General features: G+C 32.1%; 1 protein-coding gene and 1 long non-coding RNA gene across 20 annotated transcripts in view; one reads left to right on the top strand and one right to left on the bottom strand.

The window, feature by feature from the left end:
- Positions 1–27,831, top strand: part of mtd (TLD domain-containing protein mustard) — a 73,884-nt gene that overhangs the window by 37,422 nt on the left and 8,631 nt on the right. For 7 of the 19 annotated variants that reach the window (XM_085193503.1, XM_085193507.1, XM_085193506.1 and 4 more), the window contains 19 exons: positions 1,114–1,176; positions 2,236–2,333; positions 5,253–5,314; positions 5,647–5,782; positions 7,648–7,740; positions 9,180–9,280; positions 10,232–10,425; positions 10,905–10,977; positions 11,378–11,527; positions 11,754–11,846; positions 12,222–12,434; positions 13,474–13,665; positions 14,467–14,615; positions 15,120–15,203; positions 16,692–16,816; positions 17,091–17,253; positions 17,855–17,993; positions 19,204–19,257; positions 19,946–20,038. In XM_085193503.1, the coding sequence (XP_085049629.1) occupies positions 1,114–1,176; positions 2,236–2,333; positions 5,253–5,314; positions 5,647–5,782; positions 7,648–7,740; positions 9,180–9,280; positions 10,232–10,425; positions 10,905–10,977; positions 11,378–11,527; positions 11,754–11,846; positions 12,222–12,434; positions 13,474–13,665; positions 14,467–14,615; positions 15,120–15,203; positions 16,692–16,816; positions 17,091–17,253; positions 17,855–17,993; positions 19,204–19,257; positions 19,946–20,038 (2,275 nt within the window). Of the gene's footprint in view, positions 1–1,113; positions 1,177–2,235; positions 2,334–5,252; positions 5,315–5,646; positions 5,783–7,252; positions 7,521–7,647; positions 7,741–9,179; positions 9,281–10,231; positions 10,426–10,904; positions 10,978–11,377; positions 11,528–11,753; positions 11,847–12,221; positions 12,435–12,633; positions 12,814–13,473; positions 13,666–14,466; positions 14,616–15,119; positions 15,204–16,691; positions 16,817–17,090; positions 17,254–17,854; positions 17,994–19,203; positions 19,258–19,945; positions 20,039–26,449; positions 27,036–27,831 lie in introns of those variants that run through there. The other 12 variants (XM_085193504.1, XM_085193510.1, XM_085193497.1 and 9 more) reach the window with 9 other exon arrangements.
- LOC146534445 (uncharacterized) lies at positions 1,031–2,313 on the bottom strand. Its single transcript, XR_014878463.1, has 2 exons — positions 2,177–2,313; positions 1,031–1,835 (listed from the first exon to the last, which is right to left on the bottom strand). It is a non-coding gene; the product is annotated as an uncharacterized LOC146534445 (long non-coding RNA).

The raw sequence follows: 27,831 nt of genomic DNA on the forward strand, positions 1-27,831 counted from the left end.
GCTCGAAAAAAAACCCGCCTGCCTCTATAGCAACGAAGTGTTAGATGCGTTTGCACGTATTGGATAATTGGAATTGAATGTATTATTTCAGCGCGATATATTTGGTTTCATATTTTTTGTAGTAGTTATTAGTAGGTAGGCTTTTGTTTATAATTTCTTCCGTTTAAAAATAGACATTTAACTATCTAAAAATAGTCATTTAAAAATATTTTAATAAGTACTTGAAAAGATTAGTAGCACAGATTTAAAATTACGGTACCTACTAAAAAATCCTTGCTGTGTAAAACAATTGGAAAATTCTTATTGAAACTACGAAAATGCGGGTTGCATTAGACTTTAATTAATTTTCACATTATCTTAAGTGCTTTGCAAACATACATTATATGAATAATCCAGTAGTAAAAGCGGGCGAAGCCGCAAGAGGGTCGCTAGTTTATAATAAGTAAGCAAACATTTTACCATGAGAATATTTCAGCCAACTCTAATCAGCTCTCACTATGTTTTTAATTACTGTAGTAGCTTTACATTTTAATGGCGCTACCGTTGTGTTTTTTTCTTTTGTATGCTTAATACTGCCTTTTGGTAATAAAAAACATTTTAGTTTTAATGTTAAATAAATGGCATCCAGTTAAATTATTTCATTTTACTTTTAATGTCATACACACACATAATACATAATTTAATTAAATTGTAAATGTTCTCAATAACAAGTAAGTCTCAATAATTAAATATTTATAGTCAAGATATATATATATATATAAACTCTTTGTAATGCCTGACTGTTTTAAATCATCTGCATCGCATGGAAATACATATGTGATATTTTTTTTTATAGTTTTGTCACAGATTCCATAATTTTTATTTTTATTATTTATTTTTTAACGTCATTTTGCGCTAAATAAGGATGTTGCATTGGATATTGTTGTTATGTCAGAAATTCATAAGTAAATCAGAATTTTGTTAATATAACTAATGCAAAATCCTTAATGTAGTTATTTAGACAAATTTCACAAATGTATAAATTTTAGTAAAAAAAAATGTTTTGTGAAATTTGTCTCTAACATTTATTTGCATGCATAGCCTGTGCTAGCTAGAGTGTTGTGTTGCATGCAGGTCTAGACGCGCCTCACAGCAGCTGTCCAGGAGTGCGGAAAGCATCGACCAGTCCTACAAAAGGTAAAATATTCATTTAGAAATTAATATATAAAATTTGAAAATTATAATAATGTAAGTAGATTTTTTATAAGCTTTAATTTTTTTGCGCTTCTATCTATGTACCTATATGATAAATAAGACTACGTATGAAAGTATGCAAAAATCTGGAGGAAACGTTCAATGCAAACAGGAAATACTGTATTTTTGTTCATAATCATAGCTCGTTAATTTCGTAAACACATGTGTAATAATCTGTTTTTAGAATTATTAATATATGTACATTATATATTATTAATGTTATTTACTTATCATTCAATACTAAAATAAATTACCAATCCAGTATATTTATCTCACATGCCATCACATGTCCACACTGAGAATTTGCGAATCGTTGAAAAGACGATAAATTAAGATAAACTCCCGACTCTTGATTGATCCCGGTTGTATGTATATATGAAAACAGATCTGCAAAGTTATTTAGGGCGTCTAATGTCAACACTTGCCAATTAAACGTACGGTCACACGATTTTTTTTCTGGAGTTTTCGTAATTTGCGTACGTTAAAATGGCCGTCAAAGTTGAAGTGTTTGATACCTACGAGTATTTCACTGTTTATTTCGATTTGTGTTAGTTTTATTCTGTTCACATCTGTCATTGTTCTGTTGCCATTTATACTAGTACCTAGAATAGGAAGACAGATATAGATAGATATAAGAAGCCTAGGTCTTTAGGTACACAATTATTATTATAAATATGAATTTATATTAGGGCGATGTGAGATCTAATAATATAGCTATGTAAGGATAAAAGTGTAATATAATACGTATAATAAATAAATATGTACATTTCATAATATGGTTATTTATATTGAACAAAAATATTTAAATAAATAAATGTAATATCTGTAGAATATATATATTATATATATATATATATTAAGGCGACATTGATTTCGACGCCAGGAAATCATTGATCGGATAGAAATGTGATATTAATATGAAAAATTTTTGCAAAATAAATACTTGTTGCCTTCATTACGACAGTAGAGCTCTCCATGTAATATAATTTTTCAACATTTCAGGTCGAAAAGTCGCTCTGTGGACCATGGCTTCGCGGCCCCCTTTGACTTGGAATCGCTTCGCTCCAAAGTGGAAGGGAGATTTGATGCTGTAAATAGAGGTAAATTTAAATGTAAAAAATATAACTACATTATTAAGGCTATAGACCACAGAAGTGACAGTAACTTAAAAATATTCAACAATCGTGTGTAGATAATACCTTCAGACAGTGTTCTAATATGGTGGGAAGAATATTGACATAAGACGGTGTTTTGTTTTTCAGACCATCACAAATTAATGCAGACATGTATTTTAGCCAAATCCTCTTAATAAGATTGTATAAACAAGAGTCTTACTAATATACATCAATTTATTTGGGTGATAAAACGGCATCCGGGTTTAGGTTTATACAAAACTCCTGTATATTTATTTCAATCTAAAGCTTGTTTATTTATAATTTAAATTTCAGGATGCCCGATATAATTATTGCGATGTATTTCAATGGTGATTTATGAACGCGTCCGTTAGTGAGTAAGGAGTTTATTTGAGAGTTGGAATTTAGGACCGATGTCATAAGGAAAATTATGTGCGAACGTACGATTATAAATAAAGATGTATGTATGTACTTTATACGTTTGCTCTGTAACGATCCATGTGTACAGTTTCACATTTTGATATTTTCAGTTTCATTACGTATGAACTAACTCCACGTTTTGGATTTATTCGTATGCGTGCGACATTCACAGAAATTAATTTTTCTTTTGCATATTTAGTTACGTTGATAATTCTGAGCATCACTGTTCTATCATTATCCACATAAAAAAAGATGGTCTGTCAAATAAATTATATTTTATAAAATATTTCTTTTCTATTTTAAGACGGAGGAAGTTGTAAGTTTAATTTGGTTTTTTATACAAAATTCAGATTACTACTTGTACTTTGACTAATTTGATTAACACCTGCCCTTCAGGACAGTGCCCATGGGGCCTAAAAAAAGTGTGAAAATAAAAAAAAGTATTTCGCATACATTGCATACACGCAACCGTAAGCAACCAGTGCACTAGTACCTGAAGTAGGTAATTGTACGAGCCCTTTTTTTAGCTTTAAACTGTATTCTGGATATAGCAGAGTAGACATAGGAACCTAGTGTTAAGACACTCCGTTCCCATTAAGACACTTTCGTTCTACACTATTCACCGAATTCTGGGGGCGAGATTGTTATCATAGCGATAAAATGAAGATAATAAATAGTTTTTTCTGGAGTGGGAAGTGAACCCACAACCTGTAGCGTTTACAGTCACAGTCACAATGCTTTTTAGTAATTGTTGTTTTTACTAAATTTAATTGTATGACAGTACACTATGGGAATAAGTAGTTAAGTAAACGAGTAACTTCATTAAACAAATGGACCCAAACAACAGCGAGCCAAGTCCACTCGCGGGAAAAGACAGACGAGGCTTCGTTAAAACTTTTCATCAATTTATTACGAATTAAATAAAGCGCTTGTATTTTTTAATATGTGCATAGTTAATTAAAAAAACATACGTCTTTTTTTATAATGAGACAGCGTGCCGTGTAAATACGGATCGATCGATCACGCGGCGTTTATTTCCGCCACTTATCACTTAATATCTTAATAATTTGGTGGAAAGTGAGAAAGGGAAATGTCTTAAAGGGGAACGGAGTGTGTTAACACTAGGATTTTTTAATTGTAGGTACTATACCACTTCAGACACGTGAGTCCTTACCGTTTTTTATCTTATTATTATATCTAATTTCCTTATCATATTAATTACATTATTATTTATATACACAATTAATACCAATCATAAGAAAATATTATTTATATCTTTAGATTATTTTTATTTATTTTTTACTCACAACTACCGTAGCTTATACTTAAGCGATTATTTACTTAATTTCACACTACATTTACTATTACACTAAACACTCGTATACCTATACTTAATAACACATTTTTTTAAATAGAAATTTTAATAGTTTATTTGACTTTGACGTTACCTAAATTTAGGATTAATATAAGTACACACTAAACTATTATTATAACACTTAACACTAGGTTCCCATATACCCTCTGCCTACCGTGCTATGCGCGGGATACAACTTGAAGGATAAATAAAAAAAAATTATGTACAAAAAATCATTTTAATCAGTTTAAAATTTAAAACTCATTAGGTTTTGAGATTAAAAATATGCTCGATTTTTTATTGTTACCTGTTTGAATAAATACAAATCTACATAGATTAAATATTGCGATACATTCTACCCGACTCATGTTATTATAATAAATAGTATAACCATTTTACTAGGTTAAACTGTAAACGTTGAATATCGCTAGAAGTATTGATTTTGCGTCATTGGCAATGGACGTCCCAAATCATGTCGTGACCTTTAGTCCAGATCGTGTATTAATTGCTTGTAAATCGAATTTCTAATCGATCATGTAAGAGCTCCATGAAATCTGTCAAAACATGAAACTCTGGTGATGGTAACAAGTATTTTCACATCAAATAAGTGGGGAGCGGAGTGTACACTAGTCTCCCTCTGCCTACCCTTCTACATGCGGGATATACTGAAAAAAAGCATTGATTATATTATAAATAAATAAATACCAATTATTAAAATTATTTTTGTTTTTATTTATCTGTCTTAATTGGAAAACTATGTTTTGGGTTGGGAAAGATTATATGACTACTATTTATCATTAAATTGGTAATAAAAACATATTTATGTACATAATTGTTTTGTTTGTTACTTACGTATCTGTGAATAAAGTCAATCAATCAGTAAGTCTAAAATGGCGAACGAATATGAAATCAATTTGAATATACTACCATTGATTTTCGTTCGCATATAATAAATAGACAGGGTTGGAATTTCTTTTATAAATATATATATATATATCTTATATTTATGTATAGGTACATTTTATAAACGCGTGCTTTGAAGTTTGGTATTGCTTTACGTTCTCTCGGTTTCTTAGGGTTTTTCTTTATATATACGTATTTCTTTGTTACAGATGACGACGAGCACACCAAAAGACTTCCTCCACCGACGCCCATTAAAACAATGACGTACACGGTATGTCATTTGAATATATTTTATGATAACTGCACATATAATTAATTATGTAATTATTATAGATGAACATTTAGTTATGTATTTAGAATATAATTTGAGTTATATTGTTTCTTAATCATGCTTTTATCTTAGAATTTATGACTCCGAACTCAATATTAACAAAATGGATGAATTATACACAAGAAACTGACAAAAATATGTCATATTTATTTTTTATTATTATAAAGCTACATTTGCTACTGTAATTACGTCAAGCAGTCCATAGCTATAAGCTCTTAAAAGTTGTTAATATAAATTCTTTATGAAAATTAAATAATTAATTTGTTTTGTAGGTGCGCGATCGAGACACGCTCACGTCGCTCGCCGCCCGCTTCGACACGACTCCCTCGGAACTGACGAAGCTAAACCGACTCGCCACTCAGTTCATCTTCCCTGGGCAAACGCTGCTCGTACCCGATAAGAGGAGAGGTATGTTGATATTGTGATAACGGGCACGTATAACTTAACATGTATGCTATGGTTCAATGTAGATAACTAGACAGATTTGAACCTAAATCTAATGCCACCAAAAAAAATTAAGACTAATATGAGCATTTGGTTCATTAGTTTTAATTTTTGGTATATAGTTGGAGCACTTGTAATATTAGACGTATCTTTATTAACTAAGTGGAAAAACTAAAAATTTATTTAAATGGTGGAATCTGTAATAATGAGTAAGGTGACAAATGATATATTTAAATATCTGTTTTTATTTTTATTTTCTTAGATATTTTAAACCTTATTTCAAAAATAAACACATTACAATATGAGTTACCAATAAAGTAAAATAAATTTTAAGTCTCAAAGCTTAAAAAAAGTTTAAAATATTAAAGACCATAAAATACTAAAGAAATATAATAAAGAAATAATAATTTCTTAGCGCCTGAAGAAATTTTTAAATTATATGTTCAGTCATATTGTCTCTAATAAGAATTACAGGAATATACATATAAATATTACAATGCACTAATAACTATAACAATTGATAAATTATTTCCAATCTATTTTCCAATGCTTAACCTTCAGTATCTCAAAACCCTACGACTGCAGTCTTCATCAGTCAACAATTACAATGTAAGATAGTTTAAACCGTGACGAATAGTTCTAACGAGAAAATGTCTTACGCCAACTGACCTTCAGGCTGATGCTTTGCCAATAATTTTAACGTTGCAAACTTTATATTACTTTCTTTGAAATAAAACATTTGTTAATTTAGTTAGACCAACTTTGCCAACGCTCGATTATATCTCTTCTAATAATAAATACTTAATTTTCAATACCAAAAATTTCTGCAACGATTCCATTGATACATAATAACATCTCAGTACATAATAAAATTTTAATTTTGAATAGGTGTTTTTGATGTTTTGTTATATTTTAATTATTTATCGGTAATGGGACAAACATGTAGCCTGCATAAGCACTTGTTTTTGCTCAAGTTGTTTATTTAATTTAAATGTTACTGACATTGATGTAATAAATGTTCAAATATACTTTCTTAATTATATATAATACATTATCACAAGGCTTTAAATAGTAAATGTCAACATTTCTAAGGCACATGTTTGTAGGTAAAGTTCAGCTTATCACAATTAAATGTGTAGCGATGCGTAATTACTTATGTAATTTATAATTCTACGAATGTCACTGGCAGCTACTGGTAGATATGAAATAAATATTGGTTTTCATATACATATGAATATATTTAGATCATTAATATTTTGCTTAAATTAGATAGAATTTTAAACTTTTACAATAGCATTAAACAATATAAACAATAACATAACCTTAAAAAAAGATAACCTCTCGTAGTCCCAGTTAAGCAAGGCATATTCAACCTTGGTGCTCGCGTGTGACGTTGTCATGAAACATTTTTTCTTTATTTGCACGTCAAACACAATTTACAACAGTTGTGGCGAGCATCTTGCAAGCGCGGCCGCGTCGCACTCGCGCCGACCGCCCTCCATTTTCATTTCAACCAGCTAAATTGGTTTGCACTCATTTAAATGTCGCCGGTGCCTCTTCTAACGAACTATGCTGCCCTAATTGTAGAGATATGAATGTATTATCGAGTGCGATAAGTATTATATACAGATATAATGGACATTGTGTTGGTACAGCTGTTCAAGAATGTTCAGTTTTGAATTCCTGAAACGCTGGTATCACGGTGCGGCTCGAACGTTTATCTTCATTATAGTGTTTTGAATCGCGCTGTTTACATTCCTGACTGTTATTATTAAACTGTAAGTAATTGACCTGGTTTTCATATAAACGTCTTGTTATGGCTGCTTCAGATGGCGATAAGGACTCTGATGGGCCGTCAGAGAGCGGAGATAACACGTCTGAATCTACGCAAGGTGCACCCGGCGAGCCGGCCCAGGAAAAAGGTAGGAAATTAAAAATTTACAAATATTTCACTTTTAATAAATTAATAATTTATAAAATATTGATTTATTAAAAGTGACATTTTTTAATATGAAGGAGAATGAATCAACACCTGGTTTAAAGTATATTACCATATTTTATATTTATACATATTTACACGCAAGCATTGTTGCAATAAAGATGTATGACGTATTGTGTGCTCACATGTTTATAAGTATTAAGACCGCACTGTAATTTCCTCGGTAGTATTTAAATACATTCAATGTTTTACCTTCAAATATATTAATGCCTGTTGTTATCGCATATATTTTACCTTTTAATCTAAGCATAATCGAATAATTACGTTTATAAATTCAAAGGATGGGCTACGGATTCGGTTGTCGATTCGATTTCAATTTAGGGGAATTTATATTTTAATTAGTTTCATTGGTAGACGAAACGCGGCGTTGAGCTCCGGTTCGCAAATCAGTTTCCTTTATCTTCCTGCTATCTAATTCAAACAATCTTATAAGTATTTTATCAGATTTTTACCAGTAGGAGGAACTGATAGTTTATAATGTAAACATGAATCGGCGGTATATCAATATTACTATTCAGCTTTAACGTATTTATCTTTTAGTGTTCCGTTTTATAATCATGCGATGACATTTGAATAATTATTATCGAAGCATCTTTACGTAACCTAGGCTTATTCATACTGAAAGTTTATTTTAAAGTGTTTTTTTTTGATAAAATTGTTAAGGACACGTCCATTAAATATAATCATGTCAATCTTCAAAGTTTCTGGAATCCAATATACGAATACAGCTTATCATATGGTTGACATCTTGATAAATTCAGTTATCAAATTGTGCTTTCTATTTGATAAGAAACGATGCTTTTTACTCGTAAACAATTATAATTATTAAGTAGATTTTATGATAAATACTCAATTATTAATTTAATATTACTACGAACTAAATAACAATGACTTCTGTAAATGTGTATGCCCAATGTAATTTTATAACACGTGTTGTAACTATGTGCGTCACTCATTAAATAATTTTACTTTTTTTATCATACCTAACACATTAATTAGAATCGTTTTCACTTATTTTTTTCAATTTAAAGAAAACTATATTGTATTACAACATAAATCTTCTATTATAAATTTTTAAAAAATGTGTACATTTATTGTGAAAAACTATTAAATCTAAATATGTTGTGCGAATAATAAATTTATATTCCAATAAAAATCTCTTTAGAAATAAAATTATTTTCGATCCGCGGTTGGTTAAAACATTGATATAAATCTAGTTATTAATGTCCGCAATGCCGCCAGAACTTGGCGGAAAATGAAGAAGGAAGGGTCTTAACACTAGGTTCCCTCTGTCTACCCTGCTGTGTACAGGACAAAAGATAACAATAATTGATTGAAATTCATATTTTTTCTTATCAACAGAGATTTTGGACAGCCTTCGACCAGTGTCTCCCGAGGCGCCGGCCAGCAGCGCTCCGCAACGCTTCCTCAAGATTAATGTTAGACACATCACTGATGGACAGGTATCGTGCATTACACTTTTATAAGTGTGAAGTTACATTTATTTTTAATGTTATGATTTTTATTAGATTTTTCTTTTTTGTCATTTTTATCAGAGTTTATAGTTATTCTATATGATAAAAATAATTTACTAGCCAGGTTCGTTATCAAATGTACCTATTTATAAAAGGAAAAGGTACATTTTTCAAGTATTTTCACTGTATGCTCTATTATGTACAGGAAATGCGTTGAGATTATAATAATGAAATGCCCCTTATCTATCTACTATTGAATTGATAACATATTCAACCATAAGTGATTTTTCGTCATATGGCCTTGCTTTATTTTATTAAATTTAAAGCTTCTTAGTGCAATATAAAATATTTATTAAGTATAGAATATTTTACGTTTCAAGATTGGTTATTATTTCACCATAAATTATAATGAATACATGTCATAAATGCATAGATTTTTAAACCTATTTTCACTAAAATGGCCTTCAGATGCCAGGTTTCGCTACATCTACGCTGACATTGATGAATGGCTAACATTTTGTTATACGACTGTGCAATGCGCATATATAAGTGTTGCAAATTTTCTTATGATAAACGAGCCATGCAAATAATTAATTTTTGAATTCATTGCAAATTATTAACAGTGATAAGCCACAAATGGAATGCGTTAAATTTGCTAATTATTTTATAATACAATACACTTGGGTGATTTGTTGGTGTAAAGGTTGGCTTTTGTCACTTTTTCGCTTGCGGGTTCGATTTTGTCATACTAATTGTATGCTTGATAATTATTATTTAGGTTTCCTAAATTCTTTTCTGTTCTTCTTTTATAGTATTTCGAGATTGCCAGTTGAGTTCGCTAATGTCGCCATTCATAATTCTTTAGTGCTAGTTCTTTTTTGCATTTAAATAAATACAAATTAATATCAATCTACATTATACTGCAATATTTCACGGTAGGGCGTCGTGTCCGGGGTGCTGCTAGTCACACCGAACGCGGTGATGTTCGACCCCAACGTGTCGGACACGCTGGTGATGGAGCACGGGCCGGAGTCGTACGGCGTCATAGCGCCCATGGAGTACGTGGTCAACTCGGCCATATTCTACGATATTGCGCACATGCGCACTCACGGACCGGATCATAATGCGCACAAGTATGTGTTGCTTTTTTTTACTTTACCTTTATGCTGTAACATTATGTACAGACATTGCGTCTTATGGTTATAAGCGAGGTGATGAAAACAATTCATTCTCCGGAGTGGAAATTGAACCCAAAACCCTCAGAGGTACAGCACAACAGCACAGTATCTAATCGTTTACACAGCTGCTCCGCCACAATGCCCTCTTTTTGTGTTATTTTATTAATTTATTTTGATTTGTTTTTATTAATATTTTCAAATAAAGTTTGGTAATTAATAGTTTTCTTTTAATTAATATAAATATTTTTTATATAACATACCGTTAAGACTAAAAAAGACAAAGCAACATTTGTAACAATTTCACTCGTTATCATAAAATATATTTACATGAAAGCGAATCGAATTTTATGAGCAAAGTCGTTAATATTAACTGCCTCAACACAACGGTTACAATGTAGAGTATACTTTAATATATAGTTGTATTTGTATTTCAGAGCGGAACAAGCCGAGATATATTACATGAATAAATCAGAGCATTCGCCCGGCAAGGATTCTCTTCTAGTCAAGGTAATGCGGTTTCTTTAGCTTTATGTTGTATGCCGTACATAGCAGGGATGGCAGAAGGAACCTACGAATCTAGTGTTAAGACTCTCCGTTCCCCATTAACACACGTCCTTCCACTCTCGGCGTAATAGTGGGGACTCTTCGCTGAATTCTTGGACTGTCGAAGGGCAATGTTTTAGTTAAATATATATATATCCCGTGACTAAGGAACGTATTTACAGCCATCACTTTAACAATCGAATGGTGTCCCAACCTAAATTGTCTCGTACTAGTAATGTATATAATTTAGTTAGCTGTAGTTGGCTGTGCTAAATTCAAACTCAGATTTTTTCTTTCGTTTGATTGTTTTCTTCCCAAGTATCACGATATATCGGGCATACTCTAAAGTACAATGATGTTCCAGGATGAAACATTCCCCGAGCTGCAGGCGGCGGGCGAGGCGGAGGCGGGTGAGGGGGGCGAGCGCCCCGCCTCCATCGACGCGGAGGAGCGCGGCGGTGCGGCGTTTCCTAAGGCGTTTGATAGGGACCTAGTAACGCCTACGCCTTTGCAGGTATTGTTTTACTATTATATTTTTTTATACTAAAGTCATCCATAAATTACGTCACGCAGATTATTTTTTAATCTCTCCATAGCCATTTGTCACAGGTGGCGATCGAAATCGCAATCGAACCCAGAACCTATCGCGTTTCCAATATTTATGCAAGTATAAAATGCTTGTAACTGTGACAGGACTGGCCTCTATTTCCTATATTTATAGTTCTATTTTTATCCCTTAGCAACAAACTATAGAAGAAAGGCGAAAATCATTACTGGATCAACACTGGGCAATCCCGAGCAAAGACAGGATGTCAATCGATCAAGGCAGTGAGGTGAATACTGTTGTACTTATAATTTTATTAACTTAAAATAATAGGGAATTTCACTATCTGTATGTTTCTTTCCCTGTAATCAATTAAAAAGCATTACTTCCTCATATTATACTAATTAAACGAGATATATGGAATTTTCTGTACGGAATTATTATTATGCAAGGTCAACACAAAAAATAACTGAAAACATAAATATTTTACGACTTAAACTAAATATAAAAGAGAAATTTTCTATTTAATGCGTTATTACTGTAAAGTTTCATCGAAATCCGTTCAGTACTTTTTGCGTAAAAATGGAACAAACACTCATCTTCACAAACTTCACGTTTATAATATTAGTAGGATAGTAAGATAACCATTGCTTTATGTCACCAGGTATCATCAAGCGCGGACCACGGCAAAGAGGAAAGTCTAGAAGCTTCCATAGCAGAGGGTTCCGAAGCCGACCGTGCAGGCAGCGCCGCAGAGGGAGAGGGCGAAGTCGACGACCCCAACGACGCGGCACACCTCGTCAAACTCTCATACCACGACTCTGGCATTGATATACGTGATCCACTGCTACATGTTACGCCCAATACTTCTAAGAAGGTTTGTACGAGATTGTTGTCATTTTATATTAAAATAAGTAATTATTATTTATATGTTATTTATTGATAATAGAAAATGGTGTATTGAAAAATTAAGTTTTATTTAATTGTTTATTTTATATCTAATAATATCCCTTTTTATTTATATTGACAATTTAGAATAATAATTTTATTATTTTTAATAACACCAACGATTTTAGGGTCATCATATTATAGAGCACGATTATTATCATGAAATTGAAACGATATACGAGATACCTGAAATGGACGTTTCAATGTACGATTGGCGTCGTGATTCTACCTATGAAGCAAAATTTTTGAATTGTTTTGCTATTGGCCACCACGATAGTGATATGGCCTCTTGTCAGTCAACCGACGAGGTATGATATGGTACTCAATTGTGTCAGTCGGGGAAGTCTGGAGACAATCTTGGATGTCATTTTCTTACTCTTTCATACGTTTAGGTTTAAAGGAAATGGAATAAAAAAATCTATGCTATATCAAATGTTGTCATACCCTACTGTTACGTTTCATATTTTTTTTATTTCTTCTTCTTGTTGGTGTCTTGTCGTTTATTCTATTTTTTGATGAATTTCAAATATACAACTTGAATGGTTGATATCGGTGTCAGGATGTTTGTTATTATTCAGTAATCATTGTGTCATTATCTTCAATGGTGTTGAAGGTCTTTTGTTCTCATACATAGTCATATACAAGTTAGTATGTTTTGTTTGAAGTAAATATTAATATATTAATATGATTCTCTTAATAATTAACGCTGAGAGATAAATATAGACTGTATTACCTCTAACTCAAGTCCACAGAGGTAATTTATACAATCATGTTGTAACGTTTGTTTAAACACGCTAATCTCAAAAATTCGTTTTTAAAAAAATATTTTTCTTGTCGACTAAAACTTATCGACTTTACTACATTACGTTATTCGTTTCTATGTAACCCACTGTTTATTATTTCTATTTGGTCAAACAACCTAGTACAAGTAGTTCCTACATGAATTTAACACCCCATGATCCACACAGGTGTACAGCGATGCGGACATAGTGCTATCAGCGGAGTGGGTGCCGCCGGTGTGCCTGCCGCGCGCAGAGCCGCCGCTGTCCGCGCCGCCGCTCGGCGAGAACGAGCGCGTGCCACGCAAACAGGCAGCTGTCTCTTTCTCTCTCGACGGCAATCAAAAGGAGGATGCGGGGAAACCTGATAAAAAGAATAAGGTAGGTTTTATGCTGTTTTTCCGGGGTTCTTACCTCAATGAAAAAAAAGATACCTTATAGGACTCCAAAGGGTTCCTTATAAGATCACTTTCTTGTCCGTCTGTCAAGAGTATTTATCTCAAGACTATGTGGATATATCAATCTGAAATGCCTATGGACCTATGAAGCACAGGAAAAATCAACCTAAATTAATCAAAAGGTACGAGCACGATATGCATAGTTTTTACTGCATTTTGTATAAAATTCGTCGCATAATCAACAGTCATACAATTATTAAATGTTAACATGTTCTATACACATTCTATAATACTTGTATCACTTGGAGCAGAAAAGCGTGTTTTTTAGTTTTTTTTTAAAGTACACATATTTTTCATTATTTGAAATTTAAATATAATGATTATATAAGTGTTTGTTTTGACTTTTTTTAATTACTGTGCCAAAACTTCCAAACGTTATTATCAAGACTAATGACTACATAACGATGTGTGAATCTAGAAAAATCCATTATATTACTTAATACTTTATCAATTTTTTCCTATTTATACAAAAAATATTTAAAGCCACTTTTTTGTTAAAAAAAATGTGTTTTATATTGTAAATGTCTATATGGTTATTATACACTATTAACGTTGCTATCCGCAATTCTATTGTCTTTTTGTCATATTTTTTTTTATTATATAATTACAAAATTCAAGTAATAACAGGTTTATAAGTTAAAGTTCGTAGAAGATTAATTTTTATTGTTTGTTGACTATGAACAAATACGTTTACTTTTTTTTTAATATTTATTTTCCTTCGCAGATGTTGAAACGCCTATCTTATCCCTTATCTTGGGTGGAAGGTTTGACCGGTGAGGCAGGTCTAGGACCACAAGGCTCGCAAAGTGACTCTTTACCATCTTCTGCTGATACACAAAACTCCACTTCTGTCTTCTCCAAAGTATTTAACAGGTACGACCTAATTTGTTATAATATCTAATTTGAAACTAAATTAATAAAGAAAAAAGTATTATTCTCTATTATTCTGCATATTACTTTTGTGAACATTTATTTTTTGATTGATATATATCATTTGGAATAAATGACACAAAAAATGTACCCATTGCGTATTGCGATCCACTCTTGCCATTAACTAATTCACACAATTTGTATGTAAATAAATAACAATGCAGATAATAACACGACATTGTTACGAAACATTTACATCATTATCATTTACTGTTTAATGAACTCGATTATATTAAATGCATCAAGTTTCACAATACCTACGTTCATTGTTCTCACGTACACCCAGGTTTATCCTAGTTTAATTCACAACCCAATCCGTTACTTACTGCACACATGCATGTGGAAAAAAAAATAATAATGTTGCCATTCTAAATTTTTCCTTTGCTACCATGGATGCTAACCGGGATGTGTACGACCATATACCGACTCCCTATTTTCATTGACTAGTTCGCCAATGAACCTAGTGGAGTTTGGAACGGGTTTGTTCCTGAGTAAAACCCCTTCGGAGGAGGCGCCTGATGTCCTGTCCGGGTACGTGCGCGCGCCGCAGATATCGATGTGCCAATCAGATCGTCTTGTGTGTTTGCCTTTGATGGCTACGTTTACTGTAAACCACTTTGACACGTTGTTTATTTTTGTTTCTTTTTTAAAGATATACGCAAATGTAAGACTTTATGATGTTTTTAAGTAATCTCAGCAATTAGTGAGTGTAATACATTTAAATGTAACAGTATATATTGTTTTGCTTAAATATTGGCAAAATTATAGCATTTTGCACAACTTTTTAGAAAAAAAAAGAAAATTAAAAAATGAAAGTTCTGCCAAACCTGTATAGACTAAATGGAATGATTATAAGTCGTTTGAATTATATTTTTTGGTTTCTTTTATATTACATTGAGTGTAAAAAAGTTTTAAAATTATTTTTATAGTGTCAATGTGGTTTCATGTGTTTAGTCCCCTATTTGTACCACCTTTGTTGTTCTTAGGTCCCACCAAGTGTTTGTTACTTATTATTGTCTTGTGTACATTGGATTTTGGTTAATAATTTATATAGCATAATAATTAATTTGTTCTTGATTTGTAATTGTTTGTTGTAGTCATTGTTATTATTTTTTTTCTCTAACTATACACTAGTGTAATATCTTTTTTTATAAGCAAGGAGGAATAATAACAACAATAATAATTTTGTTTATCAATTCAAATATTTATATAGGTAAAGATCTCAATAGTATGATGATGATATGTTTTTATTTATTTATTCAAAATATTCCTATGTCCTCCAAATGATCGGTTTGATTATTTAAAACCAAAGTCCAATCGATGCTTTAATCTATATAATATGTAAATTAACAGTTCAATGGCATGATGTATAAGTGTTAGGAATTTAGAAACTATGAGGAATTAGACAGTTATATAGAAAGTATTGTTTATTACAATTATTACTATTACTGCACTGGCGGTGTGCCGATCCGACACGCTTTTCTAGATTAGACCGAGCTATTGTTCTTGTCGATTTATTATTCCTTTGAATCTTTCTTCTCATAACCGACACATATTGCTTCAAAAGTATTTTTGATCGTTTTGTTGATTTAAATCTTATTTATAAATAAAATGATAAGTAATATGAGTCTGTTATATGCGATACTTTTGTAATTCCTTGATGAATATTCTATTGGCTTCCTGTCGCTGTGGCGTGCCGTCCTGCGGCTTACCGCTAGGAATTAAGGAGATTAATGTCAGTTGTAAATCATCTTAGTACTAAATGTTGAGGTCTTCACTTGTGATTTGTATCATAATTCCACTCATCCACATACTACTGGCACCCTTTTTGATATTTACTACAGATTTAAGCATGTATAGTTTTGTAACGTGTACATTGAAAAATTTGAAAATTTGTTATTATTATAAACTTGACTTATGCTTACAGGTGGCGAAATATATTGTAGTTTATAATAACTGTGATAAAATTGAGATATTACAAAATCTCAGTCAATATATTAATATTCTATGTATATACAGGCGGAGTTCCCTCGGCGGGTTCGGTCGCTCCCACGCCAAGCCGAGCAGCGCCACGCAACCGCGGCTCGACTATCGCAGCATGGTGTCTGTGGACGATATGCCTGATCTCTTCGCTTCATTCGATAGTAAGTATTGGAAAAGTAAATTGATATTATGTAGCAGTGACAACTCAACAACAATGTTTAATTTAATTTTCTGACATTATTATGTTTATGAGCAAATTAAAATTAATATTTCATTTCCCCAAATGGGAATTGAATTCACAACCGACACGTCACGTTTGCGCCATTGCGGAATTTAAAGATATATTTTGAAAATAGAAATTTCTATAATCGGTTCAATCAGTACTACTAAAAAGTGTTATAATATCCTAAAATTAATATAAAACCTACCTTTCAGAACTTATCCCCCGCCCCGCGCGGCCCAGCGACGACCCGCCACTGTATCTGCGTCTCCGCATGGGCAAGCCGGCCGGCCGCCCTCTGCCGCGCTCCACGCCGCTCATGTCCTACGGCCGTAAGCGTATGAAGCCCGAGTATTGGTTTGGAATTCCACGTAATCGGTGAATATTACATTTTTTTTAATTCTTTTTTTGTACTTTCACGCTGTATCACGCTTGTAGGTGGTTAGGGAAAGGGAAGCTAGTGTTAAGACACTCAGTTCCCCAATTGAACGCGGCGTTCAGTTTCATTAATGAAATATTCTGGGATAATGAAATTATTAATATAGATAGTATAGATATAGTTTAAATTAGACTTATAGAATAGAATTTGCAAGTTGAGGTTTTAGTTTTAGTTTCGTTTACAGATTTTAACGGAAATATTTGATATTTAAGGTCTTTTAAAAGTGTATATATGTATATGTTGCTAAATGCGGAACTCACAATATGAATGATAGAGCAGAATAATAAAGTATATTTTAAAAGTATAATAACATTAAGTGTTGTATGCATAATTTATATATTTGTGATAACGTACGCTGAGACAACTGCATCAGCAGCAAACAGTTGGTCTAGAGATTATTATTAATTTTTTCTCGCTCCATTGAGACAAAGTTCGATAATGAATTCCACCACTTGACACCCTATTTCGCGAATGCTAGCGGAAATCGCAAAGCTGTATTGAATGCAGTATTATCTTGATAACAATTGAAATTCTTCCTAGCGTGGACGATCTATTCAAGTTCCTGACGCACTGGGTGCCCGAGCGGTACGGCCCGCTGCGTGACGTTACCGCGCACGGCTACGAGCTCATCGACAGCGACACCGAATGGGACGATGATGATGCCAAACCTGGACAGAAGGTAAGTTGGTTATATATCGAAAGTTGTATATAAGTTTTATTGAGTAGACGCGACGGTTGTGTGTTCAATTCCCACTAGTATTAATATAACGATTAAAGAAAAATGTTAATTTGTAAATATAAAACACTTTTACTGTAATTACAAACTTGTTTTGAATGTATTGAATTAAAATGTGTTCAACAATATTAGAATAGTAATACTATTAAAACCACTTTCACAACCGAGATTGTTATGAAACTTCTAGTTTTATAATATTTGATACTTTTAGATTGACTCATTAAATAGCTCTCTGACCACGGCACGTGTGGGACGTGACTGACTTCACGTAAGCTTGAATCTTATTCAAGCAAATGTTTTCGTTAAAATATTTTGTTTGTTTGGGTAGAATAATTATTGTGTTAGTTCCCGTCATTTCATGCATAATATCACTTTTTGGGTAGGAAATGAAGAAAAAGATAATTTTTAGGATTTCTCCGCATATTGGAAAACACACGTGAACATATTCATTTTATGTACGTTAAATTAAATTAATATGAACATATAATTCATTAAAAAGGAATAAAATTTCATTATTATGTATAAAATCATGCTTTTGGAACTCTCATTGTTGTTCCTTTCTTTTTTACAATTTATTAAGTGCCAATATTCTTATTAGATTATCATCCTTTGGGATATCCCACTATAATTTTAGCTTCAACACCAGAAACTATTTTAATAAAGTACAGATATCATATAACGCGGACGGACAAGCTTGTAAATATAGTGTGTGACATATTAATATTTTTATCTCCCATCATCAGTCATCAAGATAAAAGAGTCTGTTTTGCTATAATTACGTATAAACTACTATACGTTGTATATTAAACTGTATCTTCGCCACACATTCGATAAGACATTTTAAGAGTGCAAAATACTCATTCCATAGATTAAACTCATTATATACCTACTATAATTAAGCGGATTTTTGTATGTGATTCATTTAAACACCGTTTACTCGTATACAAACAGATATATTTTATATTATATCTTTTATATTAAAAAGTAGTGCCTAAACTCTACCTTTAAGCTACTATTCTATATCGTTCCATCTTATTAATATAAATATATGGGATAATTTATATATATGAAATAATTTCAAATCTGTGTTCTTCATAAAATATTTATTATTTATGTCGCAAGCAATCCTTTTACATATAAAAATATTTCTCAGGAACGCTCCGGAAGCACTGGCGACGTGTCGGACATTACAAGAGAATCATGGGAGGTGAGTTGTTACATCTATAATAATCTATACTTTATACTTGTTTAATATTTTAATATTTGTATTTCACTCTAAAACAGCGCTTTCTAATACACACGGCGACAACGCAGTTACCTCACATCATGACGCAATACATGTTAAACACGTGGATCTAACATTTAATATCACTGAAATACGGTATAAATATTATTAATCTACAAATTATCTTATTACTTCAAAATTAGAGACAAAAGTAATACTTATATTTTGTATGTATAATTATATGTAAGAATGAATTATAGAGACTAATTAAACGAGATAACTTCATTGTCTCCGTATGACGACGACGGCATTACAATTAATTATTTAAAAAAAATCTGAAACGGCAATAACGTATCAAAAACGATAATAAGTTTATATATAACTATAAATTATAACATTTATTATAACTGTTATAAACATAATCGATGTTGTTAACTTTTAAGAGAACATTATTATCTATACGAAGACACGCTCATAACACATCAGCTACACTGGGTCAAGTTTTATTAAGTAAACATAACTGGGTCAAAAATCTTTTAACCTTCATTTAAATAAACGAAATAATCCATTTACTAGAATAAAATATGTTTATTTAACTACAATGCTAAATAATATAAGATTTGACCCTAACAATGTGCAAGAATACTAACGTAACTACAATTGCGCATAGCTGCTGAAGGCGCCGTATGTGAAAATATATTCTATAATGAAGAGCCAGGCCGAGGCCCTGGGAGACTCCCTCGGCGAGGAGCCCCAGCCTGAGGTACCCACGAGCTCTACCTGTCTGTCTGTTTGTGTTACCCACATAGTGACGAAACACCAAAAACATAGTGTCTTGCGGCTACTTCAAAGCAACAAAAAAAAGTAGATCCCTGAATGTTCCTAGAGTTTGCACTGCATGTTTCTAACGACGGCCTAATACTAACGTGACTGGCGAAATTTTGTTTAAATTAAATTTATCTAACTTGTTTTGTATTTAGCGCTATTACTAATCTTAAAAAGGAAGATAGTCTCTTTTCTTTTACTATGCTAATCTTTATCTTTTATTGTTTACACTATGTGTCATATTTAATAGGTGTTTAAGTGAAACGAGGGGGAAATGTCGAGTCACGTTTAGTATGTGCAATCTTCTGTTGTAGAGTAAAATGTGCACCCATAGTGATTCATGTTATTGCACAAACCTTAGAGAAGATTTCGTATTTCGTACTTCCTATTCAACATTTATTAAGCTACCAAAGTTTCTATTTATTACGTATTCTGTAAGTGCTAATTTTCTTAAAATTAATTGAGTAGAGCCATTTTCGTTTTTTAATATTTTGAATTTTGACAGTATTTCAACAAGAAATTAACAATTATTATTTTAGTGAACATTCACCTATATATGATTCACAACATTGTTTATAAACTTACGCTGAGAAGGACATGCGACATAACAACAATCGCAAAAGGTTGCCGTTAAAAATAACTGACAATAAAGGCAATAAGTGCGATAGGTGCGTAGCGATTAAAGAGAAACTTTACATCATTTAATGCACTTAGTGATTTACCTTGAAGTTGTAAAATGAATATTACAATCATTAATTTTACATGGGACCCAGTATAAACGCGATGGTTGTGATTCAACTCCTATTCGAGGGAGAATTCCGCGGAAAGTGGGGAAAGGAATGAAAAACAGAGTGTCATAGCACAAGGTTCCCGGGATCCCTCTGCCTAACCTGGCGTGTGAAAATAAATCAAATTACACACAGTAAATGTAGTTATTGTAAAAATTTTATAGTGCCTTTTTTACACGTAAAACGACAAGAATATACAGAAATTAATGGAACAGATCAAAAATTACAGTGCGAAATGTAACTCTTGCAGTACAATAGCGGGAATTGCAAACAATGGCCATCATGTAATACAGGCTCGAGTAATCATCTCTTGTTAGGTGCCAGCCGCGGCCGTTACACAATGATATTGTTGTACTCTGTGGTAGAGCTATCTACTATTAACAATTCTTTAAATTTAATGGAACTTTATGTATTATATATTAGGCTTTATATTTATATTTTTTTTAGGCACATGAAATGTTTATTTAGGCCAGTTATGGCGCTGAGGCACTAGTGTGTTACTGTAAACGCAACAGGTTATGGGTTCGATTGCCACTCGCGGAAATTAAATACTTAATATTTTTATTTCTACGTTGAGTTCTGCCACTCAACAGCAGAGTGTCTTAACACTAGGCTTCTTGTCTCTCTGCCTTACTTGTACGCATGTACAAGATGCAGAGTGAAGCGGAAAAAAAAAATATCATCTAACTTTTGAATTTCCAGCTAATGTCTCTACTTGCGTACCTACTTATTAAAGATGTAATCACACATGCGTTAGTATAGGTTTTTATCAATTAACGGTGATTATGACGTGATACAATAAGAAACTTGTTTCGTTTGTAATTATTATATTTGATACACTTATGATGCATACCGTTTGGCACGTCGCGTCACGTCGTCACGTTGTGCGGCACGTCAGAGCACATCATGCGGGCCGACCTTCTTTGCACCACAATTGGTATTTTTGTTATCACGCCTATTAACTATGTTATAATTTTTCCTTTTACATACCATTTACCTAATACTCATGAATGTACGTGTCAGTGTTTATTGTACATAGTACGCGTATTTGATTCTCGAATGTTTATAAGTTTGTTTCAAAAACAATCAAATTGTTTTCAGTTTCTCTCTGTATCCCGCATATAGCAGGGTAGGCAGAGTGAACCTAGTGTTGTCACACTCCGTTCTCCACTTTCCGGCGGCTTTCAGTTAACAAATTGCTTAGTATTTAGGTAAATTAACATTTCTATCTATAAAACTTCTTAATGTTGCCAAATTGGGGCATTTTTGACTAATATAATTCTGTGCATTTTTTATACTAATTATTATTACTAATGCAATAACACTTTATCATATTGAAAAATATTGTAATAAATATTTATATGCATCCATTTTTTTTGCGTTTCAACTACGGCGAACTTGCTGTAACATATGTTTCACAATACGTACAATGCTAACATTTTTGCAAATATTGTAAACTAAAACATATAGATTGTGTATTTTTTTTTTTCAATATTATATTATTTTTTTTACTTCTGACGTATTCGTCATTTTTAAACGAAAACTCACAAATAATAATTTACATAACTTTGACGCAATTCTTCAGTTCATTTGAATAAAACTCCGTCTCTAATTGAGTTTGCAATGCGCATTTATTTTTAAAGCGACTTTCTTTTATAATTTAGTATGTCACGCAACTAAAACTAATCATATAACAAATATACAAAAAAATATTATAAACATTGTTCAGTATCTCTATACCTGAATGTTAGGTTTACTCTGTATCCCGCACATAGCAGAGTAGGCATAGGGAACTTGGGAACCTAGTGTTAAGTTACTCTATTCGCGGTCTACACTTTTTATTTCCGATTTTAAGTTAATGTGTTCAAAAGAATACGTTGTAATCGAAGATATAGATAGATAGACTCTTGCGTTAAATTTACCGCTTCCGTAAAATAACCGGATAACATTTGATATCCGGCTGTTGCGGTGTTGCCATTGTCAGTTGATTGAACATCGTAACCTTAGATGGTCTTGTAGGCTCAACATGATATGGGTGCGGGATAGCCACTGCCACGTTTTAATAATTAAAGAGAAAAAAATATTTACTTGGCGAACAGAGTGTTTTAATACTAGTTTCTCTCTGTCTACCCCGCTGTGTGCGGGATTCAGCGTGAAACTGATTAAAAATATTTACTTTAATTTATTATAATTTTTAAATACGTACCTAAATTATAAAACATCTTAAAAAATGTTTTTCATACAGACATTTGAAATCATATTTATATTTATAAAGCATTAGTTTCCTTACAAATAGTTCATTTCATATCATCCCGATGTTTAATGAGCCACTTGACAGAAGTATATTAGATAATAACGTGGAAATTCCGGATATGTATGACACTAATGCTTTTGGGAAATCTAATTCTGCTTCGCTACAATCCGATTGTATAATATTATACCTATTATCTCCATTCCAGTTATTCGTAAAATCTAACTACTTTGTAAATCTAATTGCTATATCTTAAAAATAAAATTGCAATAATGATCTTACATCTATTTACATAATAAATATATCTTAATATTTTAATGAAATTAATTAATTAATGGAAAATTTATATAACCAATAAATATAAATTTGATGTATCTGCATATTTTCCTCTTTAAGACGACTATTTAAAGACCTTTAAACAAAATCAATTTGTTATAGGAAATCAGCCTTGTCCTTCTTTCTGGGCTTATTCCGCTGTTTGTTTTCTATTTACGGATTTTAAATTTCCATTAATGATAGTAATATAAGGTAAATACTTGCGGCGATATGTTAAAATAATAAATGTTGCATTATGGACGGCTCTCAAGTCTGAGATCTATCTTGAGAAGCTGTTTTCATTTATGAATTATATATCTATATATGAATACGGCATCTCAAGTCTAGTCTAGTTAATATTTTTTATTGTATAATATGGTAGGTACCGGCACTAATTAGCGCGATAAAGACATACAACTAGGAAGCACAGGAGGCCATATTTTCATTCCTTTTAAAACGTGGGTTAAATGATCGTATCGTATTACGTCTGGCTGGAGCCACTTTACGACTACTGGAAAAATCGACATATTTTATTATATTATTTATAGCATGTTATATTTCTGGTTTGATTTATATATGATATCAAAATGATTTTTATAATTTAGATACTTGTAAAGTTTTTCATGAAAAATTTTTTTGTTAATACCATTAAGTACCTATTATCGCAAAATGGTGTCTAGCATAACAGTAGATGATAAATAGCTCAATGTTGTATCCCACACATAACAGTGGAAACCAAGTGTTAAGACACTCCGTTCTCTACTTTCTGCCAAATTCGAGTGACGCATATAAGAAATAAAATATTAAATAATTTCCCTGACTGCGAATCGACCCAACAACCGTCACGTTTACGGTCGCACGCTTGTAACACTATGCCGGATGGCCTCTAAAAGATGGATAGATTGTAATCTATTAAATAATAAAATATCACAGTATTCATAAATATTTAAAGATTTTTTGACCTTTTGTATTGCCTAATGTAAGTTATTTTTATATAATTTATATTCAACAAACATCTTGATTCGTTCACTTATTATTTATTTGATATTCATACAGTAGTGAGCTGAATAAATTGTTAATCTACATATTACCTTCTTATCTCCAATAACACATATCAATTAGCAGATGTTGAAATCAATGTTGTAATCGCAAAACTTCTCTATCTTTATAGGAAATTTTTAGTCTATATATCTATCTTTATAATTTATTAACATCTTGTAAACTCAGGAGCAAGTATTTTTCCTTAAGAGCTATATGAATCTGTATACAGAAACATGAGGTAATATAATATTTTTAACACTACTTATAAGTAGTGTTAAAAATATTAACCCGTTAAGAATGTACGCAGAAGATTATGAAGTCGTACAGTGTAAAGATTCTTCACGATATTAGGGTTGTCGGGTTGCACTTTTTCTGGAGCAGGTGTCTTTACCCTCTTGGTGTAAATATTTAATGTTTTGCTTCGTAAATTGTAAAAATAATTCTGCTCTACATATACATTAAAATAAATAAAATCAGCTTCACGCTGTATCACGCACACAGCAGGGTAGACATAAAGAACCTAGTGTTAAGACACTCCGTCCCCCACTTTCCGTCGAATTCTGCAAGCATTGAATGGCAGAACTTAACGCCGTTATTTGCCTCGATACCAGAGCGAAGAAATGGAAACACAAATTTTAAATAAATATTTAATTTTCTCAATGGGGATTGAACCCACATCCAGTCGCGTTTATAGTCACACTGTGTGCCTCTGCGCCACCACTGGCCTCATATACGTTCATTAATTTAATTGGGTGAAGTAGTTTGAATGATCTAGTCGTTTCTTATTTGCTAATTGTCGTTCGCCTCCTGAATGGGGTAAATACATATGAAGTGCCAATAGATTATATTCTTTATCTCGACTCTTACTTGATCCACATACAATTGTAACGTATACGAGTTTATCGAACGAGCAATAAATCGTATGGAAGCTGTTATCCTCGGGCTAACTTATTGCTTTATGTTAAAATATAGAAAAAGGAATTTTTCAATATGTATGATGTTGGAGAGATTTCCTAGTGTACCGTTTTATCTCTAGTTATAAGTCTAGTTTAAGTAACAGATAAATATGAAATAATATAATTATGAAAAAGCGAAAAAAAGTACAGGCGACCTGCCTATAGTGTTTAGTTAAAATGTATTAAAAAAAGTATCGTTTTAAAAAACAATTAGTTCAAGAAAGAACTAGATTTTTATTTTTACCGTTCTTAAAAATACATATCTTACCTCCTATAAGAGTAAAGTTCATTTAAATTCCTTTTTAATTAATAAGGTACGTTTGTTATTTATGATGGAATTAAACATAAATTTATAAAAATATTTCTACAAGTAGGAATACGACGACGCCGTCTACTTGCGAACGTGATTGCATCATGTATTTTTATTTTTATGAATAAAACATTTTCGTTAACATAACGAACTAAAATCTTGTAAAATAAATCTTTTGTATACAAGTAGGTAAAATATTACCGTCGCAGTTGATGAACCTCTTTATCTTTATTATGAATTGAATTTACTTTAATTGAAGTAGGTATCTAATAATATCTGTGATGTTTTCCGATTTTAGTGTTAATTATTTAACATATTTTTTTTCTTATAAAATATATTATATATTCGTATGAGTAACGTCCGGCTACGTTATTGTGCCAGCTAACAACACCTTAATGCGAGCTGGGTCACTCGTTGTTTTTATATATTTAACAAAAGCAGTTTCAATGCCAGTAGCTGCACTCTTACTACCCTTCTACTCAAATTGACACAGTTCTTTCGATATTAAAATATTAATCCAAAAAAATATATATTAGCTCTACTTTTCACTCGTGACATGAAAACATGTATGTTTAGGTATTCAGGTACACATGTATAATATGCAACTACATCTTTAATCGTTTGAACCTCGGGATTCGTTGTCTAATTTTAAAATTGCTATAAACACAACACAGTGCTAAAACTGGCGGACAGTTTTTGTCGCGAGTGCGTCGGGGTCGGCCGGCTCGTTGTTACTTGTGGCTGACGCGGTCCTTTCTTTAGACTCTAGCTACTAGCTGCACCTACTAGCCAGCTAGTCCCCCAGCAGCGCGGTACCGCTGTGGTCGTCTGCTCGTCGGTTGCTTTACGAATACTCTCGAAACTTGTCAATTAAAGCGACGCACACGCTCATCAACGCAATTGCAGTGGACGATTTCCGTCAATATTGTACTTTTAACGGGCTAAAGTACAACGTCGCACGTAACAGTATCGTCTCTCTATAAGTCGACTAACATTCGTCACGAATACCTGCCCAACTATTAACCAAGTTTGTGAACCACGCAGGTAATCATTGTAGGCGATTTGTATAGGAAATTGGTGGACAGTGCGTGCCGTGTTGTTGTTTTTACACATGTTCTGGTCCAGCGTGTGCCAAGTCAAGCAACACGTTGTTGAATGTTGATGTGGATTGTGGATAAACTCGTTTCGCACAAATGCAGACTATGAAATGGATAGAAATGGTGCGCCTCGGTCCTACGTCACCGGAAAGGTCTGCCACTTTCGACAGTGATAAGGTGAGAGTGCGTTAGGTGTAGACAAATTAATGGTTGAAATATTATTATCTTTATTTTTATTATTGTTTTTTTTTTTTGTTATAATATCTTTTGGACTCTAAAAAGATAAACTGGATAAGCGCGATTTGTTATTTCTACGTCATCGTCTCACTGACATACCTCAGTACAAAAAATCTTATTTGGCATGCCTTATATGTGAGTACCTAATCGTCACACCTACACATTTGTGTTTATAATATATATATAATATGTGGCTATTTTTGTTATGTCATATCTGAATTTTTATTACTCTCATATAAGTAATAATAATATCGATTATTAGATTAAATCGAACAATGGCAAAAAATGTAATACTTTGAACGATAACTTTAAAGAGTTACCATTAAGACGCGAGAAATAATAATGTTGAAAACGTATATATTTATAAATACATACACATTCTATATACAATTTATACATTAAGAACATTAAAACATAGTTAATGTTTATAATTAGAAATAAATATAGTTTTGTATAATAATTTTTTTAATTTTTTTAATTATAACTGTGGTATTCGATCAAACTTATAAATTTATAAAATGGTACTTTTGTTGTTAAATAAACATTTCCTGCTTTATGTGCTTTAACCTTAAAATTATATCCGCTTAGTACGTGATAGGTCGATTCATTAAATATATAAGAAAAAAGATACCTATCTACCTATGTACTTCTTAAATGTGTGTTGCTTCGACCTTTACACTATACGAGTACATAAAAGTTGAACCTAGTGTAGACAAAACGCTGCTTGTTTTATTAG

Source organism: Heliconius melpomene, chromosome 11 (genome assembly GCF_056956725.1).
Source record: "Heliconius melpomene rosina isolate 202511_hmr_F chromosome 11, ASM5695672v1, whole genome shotgun sequence".
Classification (NCBI taxonomy): domain Eukaryota; kingdom Metazoa; phylum Arthropoda; class Insecta; order Lepidoptera; family Nymphalidae; genus Heliconius; species Heliconius melpomene.